The sequence below is a fragment of the Pseudorasbora parva genome, chromosome 21 (assembly GCF_024679245.1).
Source record: "Pseudorasbora parva isolate DD20220531a chromosome 21, ASM2467924v1, whole genome shotgun sequence".
NCBI classification, from domain to species: Eukaryota; Metazoa; Chordata; class Actinopteri; order Cypriniformes; family Gobionidae; genus Pseudorasbora; species Pseudorasbora parva.
Genome location: NC_090192.1, coordinates 12,455,069 through 12,469,013, shown reverse-complemented (window position 1 = coordinate 12,469,013; position 13,945 = coordinate 12,455,069). Strand labels below are relative to the sequence as shown.

Below are 13,945 nucleotides of genomic sequence, written 5' to 3'. Positions count from 1 at the left end.
AGGGGGTGTTTAGCCGCGTTTTAAAGACTTGTTGGATAAACATTTCATTCACATGCTTATGCACTGTTCTGCATTGAGTGTGCGCACTAAGCGTCTGTCAAACACACGTGATTACTGGACAGTCTTACTGCAAATACACACAAGATTAACATAAACACAGTCGGTTATGTCTAAAGCGAAAGTAAAATATATATAAAAGGGATGCACCGAAATCAAGATTCTTGTCCGAAACCGAAAACGTGGAAACCAAGGCCGAAAACCAAAACACCAAAAGAAATTATGCCAATTATTAGTAATTGTAACCAATAGTAACCATTGCATTTATGGCTATGACTATGTAACTTTACTAAAAATCAAGTCATTGCAATTACATAAAAATTAATATAAAATTTTCAAATAATAAATCAATTACAAATTATGTAAATATTTATTTAGTGCATTGCAACAGACTATGTCTGCTTGGATACTCTTCAAGATGAACATGTTGACATACTTTTTGTGTGAGTTTGTCTATTTCAGTGCAAGACTTAAAAGATAACTCAATATTTGTGGGCCGTGAGATGAGTGCGCGCTGCATAGAGACAGATCTTCCCACACAGTGTGCGCGAGTTCTCATTCGTGTCGTCTGGCTCTACACCTGGTTGATGACGGCGAAAACGACTGGTCATATTCGGACATACGGCAGCAGCACTCGCATGCATTGAACAAAGTTCACAAAGAGAGACCGTTTTGCCCATTTTCTTTTATTAGCGCTGTTGTTGTAGTGTATATGGAAATATATATACCTTGTAAAGGTCCCATTAAACATTTCACAGACACATCACAATGACGTTGATGCATGTGCAAACTAGTTACTCAAGGAATCGTTTCAGCCCTAGTCTAATATAAACTAAAAATTCTGCTATGATTGAATAAGAAAAATAAGTTACAGTAACAATGAAATTGTCTTGATAACTTTGGAAACTGGGTATAATGGATTTCCAGTTCCCAGCATGCTTTGCATAGGACTGGAAAGGAGTATAAATGTTGAACTTAAGTGTTATACAGAAGGGACATACCTGTTAGTGTTTAATGAAGTTATGTTTGACATTTAAAAATGTTTTTGAAGTTTTTGTGGTTGAAGAGTAGACTACATTAGGGTAAACACTACATTGACTATATACAAAATAACTGTGTTAATGCCAGTGACAAGTAATATCTTACTTGTGCATTAATTATACAGTAAATAAGATACATTAAGTGTGCTATGATTGCTGTGGTTTTAAACTGAAATAGAGTAATTGGTTCCAGGGCTACAAACAATTAGTTGGGGCAACTTATTTTTGAGTAATCAACTTAATTTAGTTCATTGCAAATTATGAAGTCCCTCTAACTTAATATAGTTTGTTGGTTGAACAATTTCCAAGTTGTCATGCAAACGGAAAAAAAAAAGGTTTTTTTTTTGGTTGGTTGGTTGAGCCAACAGTTTTATAAATACAAGCAAAATCCTCACAAATAAGCATTGTATATCTGAAAACAACTCCTAGCTTTTATTACAAATTGGACCACAGTATGGATTTTTCATTTGTAACATTTAAAAGCACTCTGGAACTCCTAGAGGACACTGCTTGCCCTTGCTGAATGTATACTAACACTGACTGAATATTGGTAGAGCTCTGTACTCACCAGGACTCTGATATCGAATCTCTGCTCCTGCGGCAGGTACTGTGGGACCCTGAGCACACAGTTCAGCGCTGTGATGAGTAACTCCTCCTGCTCGCCTGTCTTTGTGCTGCCCCATTCTACAGACAGACAGAAAAAGCACTCAATGGCTGCTGCATATACGAGTTCAAAGTTAGTTAATCAGGGATTTTCTCTGAATGTTGTTCTCCAAGCTGCTCACATTTGGCTTATGACCGAGTACTCCTGCATTATGCTGAAGGGTTTGGCAGCAATACTAGCGAGCAGCTAGCCAAAGCAGCACCGCTAACAGAAATCCATTTGGCACACTGAACAAAACCCATGCAAGGAAGCCAAAAGACTCTTATTGACTTTAAGCCTTTCAAAAGCAGAATAACAAACGTTCTATTAGGCATAATGTAATGAGACAGTCACTGCGGCCCAGTTGCCTGATTGTTCAGCAAAACAGCTTCCAGCCCATATTACAGTTCAGTTTTGGGAGTAACTAACTAAAAGCAGCAACATAGGTCTGTAATGACTAATGATAATAACCAATAATGTATTTCATTATTGAATAGTTGGCTCTGTGTGCTGGAGAACCTCTGTCGGTGACAACACATCACAGCAGTGAAAACATAATTGGTGAAAAACGCTTTTGAAAAATGGTGGTCACAATGCTATCGAGTTGCTGTGGGAAAGGTTCTTGACTAAAGCAAAAAACGTATTCTTTACATTTTTACGTGAACCAAAAGCTAGCATATGCATAATCAAACTCATAGCCTTTAAAGTATACTCCATTTGATGCTGTTCATGAACACATTTCATCCTTGTCTAGAGACTGCACCACTTCTCTCCAGAAGTTATGTAGAAGTAGTTTTGTTGTATTTTTTTAACTGGAGTTTCAGCCATCTCTTAACCCCCTCACTGAAGTGCTCTTCTTCTATCTTCAAAGGTTTTTGTTGTTCCATCTCTTCGGTTTCTTTGTTGACTGTGAAACAACAGGCCAGTATTACCTCCTTGTGGACCAACAAATCTGAGCATACACTGGTATGAGTTAGAAAAATCCAGCTGCATGCGTTCAGGATGCACGTACTGCTGTGAGGAGGAAATTTGCATTACATCTGTATGCATAACCTTACGCAAGTATACATTGCGAATTTCAGTTTGGGGAGTTACCAACTAAGCGCACCAATGTTACTTGGTATGTGTGCAGTGAATGAACCCATGTCATTGATATCACTTTAGAGCAGAGAAAAACGGTAGGCAAAGAATGCAAGCTGTTGCTGGAAAGTGTCTAAAGCACAAGAACACATCAAAATGGTCATGAGCATATTAATTCACTTGAACTCTGTTGTGTGTGTGTGTGTGTGTGTGTGTGTATTTGTGCTTGTTTTGGTGAAATATCAGGACACAAATGTGTATAATGACATGGGTATGACATAGGTATTACAAGGAGAGGGTGAAATATGAGGACATTACCCATGTCCCCACTTTTCAAAACGCTTATATATAATACAGGATTTTTTTTTTTTTTTGAGAAAGTAAAAATGCAGAATGTTTCCTGTGACGGGTAGGTTTAGGGGCAGGGGCAGTGTACGGGAATAGAGAATATGGAGTGCACGGTATAAAAAACATTACGCCTATGGGATGCCCCCACGTTTCACAAAAGCAAACGTCTGTGTGTGTGTGTGTGTGTGTGTGTGTGTGTGTGTGCGCTTGTTTTTGTGAAATATCAGGACACAAATGTGTATAATGACATGGGTATGACAGGTATTACAAGGAGAGGGTGAAATATGAGGACATTGCCCATGTCCCCACTTTTCAAAAGGCTTATAAATCATACAGAATGATTTTTTTTTTTTGAGAAAGTAAAATTGCAGAATGTTTCCTGTGATGGGTAGGTTTAGGGGCAGGGGCAGTGTAGGGGGATAGAAAATATGGTTTGTACAGTATAAAAACCATTATGCCTATGGAATGTCCCCATATTTCACAAAAACAAACGTGTTGCACCTGAAACTCACGCAAGCATTTTTATTTCAGAAAAAAAAAAAAAAAAACTTTAAAGGGTTAGTTCACCCAAAACCACGCCTCACTTCCGTTAAGGTCAAAATCCACGCTCTGGATATGGAATATACGAGCCAGAGCGAGGATTTTGACCTTACCGGAAGTGAAGCGTGTTCCAGGCTGTTGGATATAGCTTTGTATTTGAGGTACACGGCTCGATTTCTCACGCAAACTGATCGTTTTGTGTCTTAAGATATCAATGTGTCGTCATGAGCCACAGAGCTCTTTGTGCATGTTGTCTAAGCATGTATTTTTTGCACTCATAGAATGTTACCCATTCACATGCATCATATGACTTACACAAAGCAATGGTTAAAGAGTTAAAAATCTTCATTTGTGTTCTGAAGAAACAAAGACACCTACATGTTGGATGCACTGGGGGTAAGCAGATAAACATCCAATCTTATTTTTTACGTGAACTATCCCTTTAACAGAGCCACCATCAGACGTTGAAGATTGCTAATCATTCTTACTTTTTGGATTCAAATTAGACCAATCTATCTTTTTATGTAACTGACTTAAAGCAATGGCCATTCCTGCAGAAAACAATTCCAATCTCACTCGATTCATATGGATTAAGTTTACATGGTCTTTTTGTTGGAATGGATTTTCAATGGTTGGGGTGAAGGACGGAGGGGGAGAAGAAATCTCTCAGGTTTCATTTAAAGTATCTTCATGTGTTTCGCAGATGAACAAAAGTCCTATGGGTTTGGAATAAGAGCAAGGAAATTTATGAAAATTGGCATTTTTGTATAATTTGAGTACCATTATTGGCAAATTATAGTTTCAATGTTGCTTTTTCAACTCTGTTACATTTACAATGCATTCCTTAATGGGTCCTGCACACTGTGCGATTTTTCAAAATCCTTTGCGAATGTCCCTTGTCAGACTGTACGAACATGATAGCCATGTCACACTGTAAGATCTCAGTTGGCATTAATGTCAGACTGCACGATAGTTAAGGCGCGCTAAAAACTGACGTGCGCAAGAAAACTCACCCGGAGTTTTATATCATCAATGAATGACGCGTTCAGTGACAGTGAGCTGCATTACACGCGGGACTGAAATGCTGGCTACAAAGAAATCTCTAGTACTCGTTTTGGTCATAGTTTGTCTTGAAAAACGGAGATATTTGACTGTCGTCGTAGGAGAAGTCACACTGCAGGATTGTGTGCCAAATCTTCTGACACTGCCAGAATTTCGTCTGAGGTAAAATTTGATCGCAGCGCTCATTAATCGGCTGCCGGTGAACATGTCAAACTAACCACCAAAGACGTCAGATTTTAGCCTAGGATCTGAGGAATCTTTTAGGATTTGCTAAATTTGTCCCAGACGGCCAAATCGTGGCCAAAATCGCACAGTGTGCACCCGGCTTAAGTGTCAAAAGTGGAAGGTTTGATTCGTTAAATATTCTGGCCTTTTTACTTACCGTTATCATGTGTGAGATTTAACAGGACTCCAATGATGGCTCGCATACAGTCTTCTACGGCTTTCCCCACATTGCTGTTGCTGCAGTAGGGCAGCGGTGTGCCTGACGAGCACAGGCCTCTGTTCACCTCTCGACTGTACCTCTGGATCATCTCCTCACAGTGCCATAATGCCCTAAAAACACAAGTAAGGTCAAAGACGTCATGTACATCCAAATAGTTATTGCAAATTATCGTTTTAATATTAAAAAACATTTTAAAGTAAAAGTTCACCAATTTTCTCACACAAAACTTAATATAACTACAGAAGTCTTAAAATATGTAGTGCACAAGTAAAATAGTTGGTATGGTGTTTTTAATTTATTTTGTTGCACGAAAAAGTACAGCATGAACATTATTCAAAATATCTTCTTTTGTGTTCCATAAATAAAATAAAAAGTCAGTTATATGGGTTCAAAAAAACAAGAGAACCAAAAAGTTACACATTTTTGAGTAAATTAATTTAAGGTATTGATTTTCAACTGGTGGGTTGCAGGCCTGTTCTGATAGCTTCAGAAAAGCAAGGAAAAATATTGATAAATTCAAACAATAAAATGCAGTTAACTCTATAATTGCATAGTTAGGCATAATTAGGAGAGCCTTTTTAGGCTTTTTTTTTTTTTTAAAAAGCCTTATCCTGTAAGGGAGGATGTAACAAAAAATTGTGCATTCAATAAAATTAATTTGGTAGAAGTTAGCTAAATTACACATTCAAAGATGGATTGGTTGCATGATGCCCTCATTCTGAAAAACCATGAATAAAAATGCAGAGTAAAAGAAAATATGACTGCCTACACATTCAGTGCGTTTACAGGGTCATGAAATATTAAACTTTTTAATTATGTGCAGCACAAATACTCAATGTTAGCATCGTTGATTTTAATTGTAGGAGAAACCTGTTTAATTCTGCGCTGTGTGTTCGTTTTAAGGGTTTAAAATCTTTATCATGTCAATGTCACAGGACATGATGTTTTCTAACACCTATAGTACATTGATGACTCTTCTGTGTCTCATAATTATTCATGAGACAGAGTCCTTATCGTATATGGTGACAGTTCTCTTAATTATTCACAACAGCATGTGATGTTTTCCTATGACAGATGCTGTGAGATGATGTGTTCGGCTTTTTAAGAGTTTCTGCATGGTACAAATTCTCTTCCAATGACCCAGAGTCTATGAAACAGAATTCATCTGCACCTTGAGTGTAAATGGTCTTCAGAACTTCTTAACTTGAATAAACACTGAAAATTTATACTTTTTGATTTAAATGAAAGCAGTTACAGGATATACACTACATAGCCAAAAATGGGACACACCTCCAAATCATTTAATTCAGGCGTGGTTGCCACCTGTGTAATAAGTCCATTCATGGAATATCCTCACTACTAAATAGTCCACAATCAACTGTTAGTGGTATTATAAAGTGGGAGCAATTGGGAATAACAGCAAGTCAGCCACGAATTGGTAGGCCATGTAAAACTCACAGAGTGGAGTCAGCGCATGCTGAGGAGCAGTGCACAGAAGTCTGCAACTTTCTGCAGAGTCAATAGCTAGCCCTCCAAACTTCATGTGGCCTTCAGATTAGCTCAAGAACAGTGTGTAGAGAACTTAAATGGAATGGGTCTTTATGGCCAAGCAGCTGAATCCAAGGCTTACATCATCAAGTGCAATGCAAAAGGGTCGGATGCAGTGATGTAAACTAAAGCACGCTGCCAGTGGACTCTAGAGCAGTGGAGACATGTTCTCTAGAGTGATGAATCGCACTTTTCTGTCTGGCAATCCGACCGACAAGTCTTGGTTTGGCGGTTGCCAGGAGAACAATTACCTGACTGCATTGTGCCAAGTGTAAGGTTTGGTGGAGGGGGATTATGGTGTTTTTTTCTTCTTGGGGTTGACCTTGGCCCCTTAGTTTCAGTGAAAGGAACTCTTGATACTTCACCATACCAAAACATTTTGGACAATTCCATGCTCCTAAATTTGTGGGAACAGTTTGGGGATGGCCCCTTCCTGTTCCAACATGACTGAGCAACAGTGCACAAAGCAAGGTCCATCAAGACATGGATGCGTGAGCTTGGTGTGGGAAAACTTGACTGGCCTGCACAGAGTCCTGACCTCAACATGACAAAACACCTTTGGGATCAATTTGAGCGGAGACTGTGAGCAAGGCCTTCTCATCCAACATCAGTGCCTGACCTCACAAATGCGCTTCTAGAAGAATGGTCAAAAATTCCCATAAACACACTCCTAAACCTTGTGGAAAGCCTTCCCAGAAGAGTTGAAGCTATTATAGCTGCAAAGGGTGGGCAAACCCCATATTTACCCTACAGATTAAGAATGGGATGTCATTAAATTTCATGTGCATGTAAAGACTGAAAACCTTTTGGAATAGTGCATGTATGTATTCGTGCAAGTTACAGTGACCTTACAAAACCATGTATAATAGTACCATGTAGTTTCATGACCCTTAAAACCTGGCACTGTGAAGGACAAAATCTGTTCTGCAGCAAAAAAAAAAACTTGCAAACTACATGTTTTACTATAAGCACAAAAATAACTGCTCTTGATGAATTAAATAATTTACAGTCTTTCATCAGGCATCAAAAGCGTCTTAGTGTACCCTGAAACAGTGACATCACATTATAACATTTTAACTCTAACTCTAAATCTCATCCTACAAGTGCTCCATCAGCATTTAAATAATGGCCATTAAGAGTAACACTCGAGATGGAAAAACAGCCTGCAGCATCCTAATGGATCACATTTACACCACAGCCAAGGTCAACAGACACTAACACAGGCTGCATTAGCTTTCTCTAGAGGGGGAAACTTAGCTCTTCCTCTCTATTAGTCCCCAAGATGTGTGTGAGTGAGATAGCAACAGAGAGGCAGACAGCAACCACAGCACAAGCGCTACAGTACGACCCGCTTCATGCAAAAAGCCACTAATGCGCTTAGCATAATGAGAGGTCATTAGCGAGCAAGATGGGAAATGGAGGTAGAGGTTCATGTATTCATATATTAGTGGGGTCATTATTAATGCAGGCCTGCCGTGCTCTCTAATTGAATTAGAGTCAGCTGAATGAGCCTTTCCAAATGTGTGTGTGAGCCAACTTTGTTGACTCATCTAGATCCTCTTCATAGTCCTGAGCATCCGTGTATAGTTCACTGTGCACTCTCTGAAGGGTCTGACCCCATCCAGAGAGCTGGGCCATCAGCTCATCAGGCCAGACTGCCTCAAGCAGACAAGTATGAACTAGATTTACCATAACAGACACTTAAATATGCTTTACTCTCAATATGCAAACTGAAAATGTGAGTGGTACTTGCCCATGTCAAAGCCATATGCCAGGGCGTTGCTTCATGGCTGTGTGAAGGGTTACAATCTGGTTGCTAGTGTGAATTCTTACTGGCCCAAACCGAAAGAGCCTACACATTTGTTGCATTATGGTCTCCAATCCCTCTTTCAATGCAAGTCTAAATAACCTTTTTTTCTGTTTCACCATCATCCAGGCAAGAATTCTGATTGCTTAGAAATGATGTATGAGCACCATATGAAGTATCATTCATTTCAGTAGCACAAAAAATGTTGGGTGAATTACATGCTGAGGATAATTGAGATAAAAATATAAATTCTAAATTGTGATTTCTGAAAAAAAAAAACACCTTTCATAACATCTTGTGAGAGGCACAATCATAAAAGTAGTCAATATGACTCATGTGCAAGGTGGACCCTTTTCATAAAATGTGTTAAAGCATTTTGCATTTAGCAACGATTTAATAGATGTAAAAATATGAACAATACCCTTTGTATTAACTGCTGAAATTGGGGTTCTAATACAACTGTACATTTGGCATCTTTTTTCTTATCTGACTGTCACAACCCATCCCTTTTGAAAAAAAAAATAATGGATTTTTTTTTCTTTTGTTGTTGGAGGAAAATTGCTGCCATGTAACTCTATAGATGCAACTCTAAAGGTTTACACAGTAAAGGAAACGTGAAAACCGATCAAGTCTTCTGAAGTTATAGCTTTGTATGAGGAGCAGACCAAACAGAAGTATTCAACAATATTCTGACTACTTTCAGTTCATGTTAAAAAAAACAGATCATGAAGTTGTGTGATGTCAGTTCCAGATGAACTAGCTTTATGGAGCTTGACCACACCTAATATCTGTATATTTTCATTTATGCAGCATATGGAATGACATGGAAAAAATGACAATTGTCATTTATGGGCTAACTATCATTTAAAGTGCTCTGAAGTTGGACACTTGAGACAGTATGCAACTCTCGTTAATGTCTGAAATGATTGGTCTCTTTAAGAAATGTCAGCATGGCTTGAGCTGTATCAGAGGGTGTTCTCTGGCACAGCAACTCTGCGCTTATGGTCTTGGCAGCTGGTGCTGTTGATAAAGTGTTCCTGTTGCTGTTGGGGTTGTTAATGAGTCTGGAGGCTGTCTGCTGTAATGAGGAAAGCTAGCACAAAGTGCACCGTTAACCTGCACCCTGCCTGACTGAACAGTACAAGGGTCCTACTTCCAAAAACAGTCAGAAAAGCATGACAAGGGTACTGCTATATTACAGTAAAACCACAGCTAGACTGTCGAACAACTGCATTTGGCACTTACTTCGCTGAAGACACTATGAGTTGAGAGTCCTTGTACGCAATCAGGTAGGCCTGGTTTTCTGGATTGTGAACTGTTACCTGTATCAAATACATTAATAATATGTATTAAAAAAAACCTCTTAAATTGTCCCAGTAGAGATAGATAAGTGTATATGACTATGTTGTTCATCTACGGTAGGTTAATATCAAGGTTAATGCAGACTGTTTATCCCTCAGAGAAATCTACTGACTCACTCAGCCAAAGTGCAATAACCAACATTCCCTCACAAAAAGATAGCTTTAGGCATCTAAAGTTAAAAAGATATAGTAAAGGATTTAATTGTTACAGAATCTTTTAAAATCACAGTATGTCTAATATTATCATAACATCTACACAACGGTTCAAAGGTTTGGGGCAGAACATATATAGTAATAACTTTATTTTCAGCATCATTACAACAACCTTCAATGTCACATGATTCTTTACAAAGAACCATTCAAATATGTTGATTTGGTGAATAAAGAAACATTTATTACGAATGTTAAACATTTCAAGAGAGTCTACACATCCAACTCTATCAAAGAAGAAGTCTTCAAATGAGAGATAATATCAATCCAAAGAAAGGGCAAACGGTTTGGTCACATGCAACCTTGGTCAATACCAAGCTTACAAATGTTAAGTGCAGGAGCCAGCTTAATTTAAGGAGTCACATGTTACATTGATCACATGACCAAGCCAGTGTAGAGTGTGCACTCTCTTGAAATGTTGTACTATTTGGAATTTGTCTACGCACCTCATTTGCACTAGTCTTAAGGTGCGATGAGTTCCTGACCATTCTTTAGTTATTACAAATGTTCAAAACAGTTAATATTTTTGAGAATTTTATGAATAGCATGTAAAAAAAATAATAATAAAAAAACAACAACAGCACTTTAACATTTTAAATATCACTTGAATGCATGATTGCAGAATAAAACAATTAATTTATTTCAACAACAAAAATCTTACTAACCCCAAACTTTTGAGCTCTAGTGTGCATCACAGCATCTTTTGAAAGTCATGAAAAATGTCTTGTAAAAACCATGTGAAAGCATATGATATTCTGTTAATGCTGCAAAGTGAATTTTAATTGAAATCTGTGCATAACCATGTTAATGGGGTTTGCCCGTTCAAGGATAAACAGCCTGGGTCTACATAATTTAACTTATTCAGGACACTATCCACCTTATTTTTAAACATAAGTGGGCACGGCCACTTGTAACTTGAATGTGTGAAGCTTCTGGTGTTATTCGCTTTCATTTCTTTTAAGCTGTACAAAACTTTGTTATGCTGCTTGAAAATGCAAAGTGGTATTTCTTATGGAATGTCTAACATTTCATTAAATTGCTTGCTTCTGCATTGCAAAATAAGGTGGATACTGCACCTGGGGCCTATTGCACAAAACTAGGATAAGGGATTAAGCTGGGATATCTTGGTGATCTTGTTATCTGTATGCAAAATGTAGTGCACCGCTGTCGACGTACCCTAAAGGCACACTCACACCAAGAGCGATAACGGAAAATAACTCTTTATTAGTGGATAAATTGAGCCAGGATCACCAAGATATCCCGGCTTAATCACTTATCCTAGTTTTGTGCAATAGGCCCCTGGTTGCATGTAACATAACATACAGTGCCATGTGAAAATATTCGGCCCCCTTGAACTTTTCGACCTTTTGCAACATTTCAGGCTTCAAACATAATGATATGAAACTAATTGTTTTGTGAAGAATCAACAACAAGTGGGACACAATCAAGAAGTGGAACGAAATTGATTGGATATTTCAAACTTTTTTAAAAAACTGAAAGATTGGGCGTGCAAAATTATTCGGCCCCTTTACTTTCAGTGCAGCAAACTCTCTCCAGAAGTTGAGTGAGGATCTTTGAATGATCCAATGTTGACCTAAATGACTAATGATGATAAATAGAATCCACCTGTGTGTAATCAAGTCTCCGTATAAATGCACCTGCACTGTGATAGTCTCAGAGGTCCGTTTAAAGTGCAGAGAGCATCATGAAGAACAAGGAACACACCAGGCAGGTCCGAGATACTGTTGTGGAGAAGTTTAAAGCCGGATTTGGACACAAAATGATTTCCCAAGCTTTAAACATCCCAAAGAGCACTGTGCAAGCGATAATATTGAAATTGAAGGGGTATCGGACTACTGCAAATTTACCAAGACCTGGCCGTCCCTCTAAACTTTCAGCTCATACAAGGAGAAGACTGATCAGAGATGCAGCCAAGAGGCCCATGATCAGTCTGGATGAACAGCAGAGATCTACAGCTGAGGTGGGGGAGACTGTCCATAAGACAACAATCAGTTGTATACTGCTCAAATCTGGCCTTTCTGGAAGAGTGGCAAGAAGAAAAAAAAGGCAACAATGCAAAACATTATGTTTGGCGTAAAAGCAACACAGCTCATCACCCTGAACACACCATCCCCACTGTCAAACATGGTGGTGGCAGCATCATGGTTTGGGCCTGCTTTTCCTCAGCAGGGACAGGGAAGATGGTTCAAATTGATGGGAAGATGGATGGAGCCAAATACAGGACCATTCTGGAAGAAAACCTGATGGAGTCTGCAAAAGACCTGAGACTGGGACGGAGATTTGCCTTCCAACAAGACAATGATCCAAAACATAAAGCAACATCTACAATGGAATGGTTCAAAAATAAACATATCCAGGTGTTAGAATGGCCAAGTCAAAGTCCAGACCTGAATCCAATCGAGAATCTGTGGAAAGAACTGAAAACTGCTGTTCACAAACGCTCTCCATCCAACCTCACTGAGCTAGAGCTGTTCTGCAAGGAGGAATGGTCAAAAATTTCAGTCTCTCGATGTGCAAAACTGATAGAGACATACCCCAAGCGACTTACAGCTGTAATCGCAGCAAAAGGTGGCGCTACAAAGTATTAACTTAAGAGGACCGAATAATTTTGCACGCCCAATTTTTCAGTTTTTGATTTGTTAAAAAAGTTTGAAATATCCAATAAATTTCATTCCACTTCATGATTGTGTCCCACTTGTTGTTGATTCTTCACAAAAAAATACAGTTTCATATCATTATGTTTGAAGCCTGAAATGTGGCAAAAGGTCGCAAAGTTCAAGGGGGCCGGATATTTTCACAAGGCACTGTATGCATAACAAATAATGTCTAAGGGCCAGATTTTTAGCAGCGCCAGCGCAAACCCACTTTTGGAGTTAAAAAACTAATGTCAGGTCAAGTGACAAATTAGCGCTGAAAAGGTGTGGACAGTTACTTTTGTGGCTGACATATTTGTAGTTTGTTTCTCTTTCAGGCGCAAAATTCATGGGAGGAGAGTATTTAAATGAATCGCGCAAGGTGATTTACAAAGTTTGCGCTCAGCAAACACCAGAAATTTACTGGTGTTTGCGCCATTATTTACCATCCAAAAAAGTCTTAAACAAGACGCTAACGGGTAGATTGCGCTGGTCATTGTGGAAATGATCCAGCTGTGTCTGTGTGCATACATTTTTTCTGGAACTGAGCTCACAACAATTTTCCCTGTTTTGTAAATCTGGCCCTAACAAGCACAACTCAAATGTAATGAGTATCAGACTTACACTTTCTAGAACACGGAGACATCGCTCAGCCCCCCACAATGACGCCACTAGGTTCTCCTTATCATCCTCTCGGCTGAGGTTCTCCACACACTCTTTAACTGAGGAAACACACAAGCACAAATTCACTGTTAAAACCATCTTATTTTAAAACGCATGTGTCTGAAACTCAGTCAAAAGGGATGGCCAACATTTAATAGAATGTTAACATCTCTCTGCTCTTCAGTATATTAAATAACTAATAATAACCCGATCTCTAATACTATACAGGTCAAAATACACAGTAAAAGCAGAAGACCTTTATCTACAATGTGGTCCAGGCCTCCCAAAAGCCGGAGTTCTTCTTTAAACCAATCCCCCGCTCTCTTCGACGTTAATGACAACAATGTCTCCATGGCTAAATGTCCCGTCTGTCGAGAAAAAGACAATGCATAATCAGTCTGAAAGACATTATAAAAAAATACATTCAGCTATAATGACTCCATTATGCAAATGTAAAAGTTATATTTGCTGAACAGAACATTAAAAC

At 38.7% G+C, this 13,945-nt stretch overlaps 1 protein-coding gene across 1 annotated transcript in view; it reads right to left on the bottom strand.

Annotated features, from left to right (window-relative positions):
* waplb (WAPL cohesin release factor b) overlaps nt 1-13,945 on the bottom strand; it is a 79,103-nt gene that overhangs the window by 12,298 nt on the left and 52,860 nt on the right. Inside the window, exons 11-15 of the mRNA XM_067429181.1 lie at nt 13,715-13,826; nt 13,420-13,517; nt 9,816-9,892; nt 5,153-5,325; nt 1,666-1,781 (exon numbers count right to left, since the gene is read on the bottom strand). Of these exons, the coding sequence (XP_067285282.1) occupies nt 1,666-1,781; nt 5,153-5,325; nt 9,816-9,892; nt 13,420-13,517; nt 13,715-13,826 (576 nt within the window). The remainder of the gene's footprint in view (nt 1-1,665; nt 1,782-5,152; nt 5,326-9,815; nt 9,893-13,419; nt 13,518-13,714; nt 13,827-13,945) is intronic.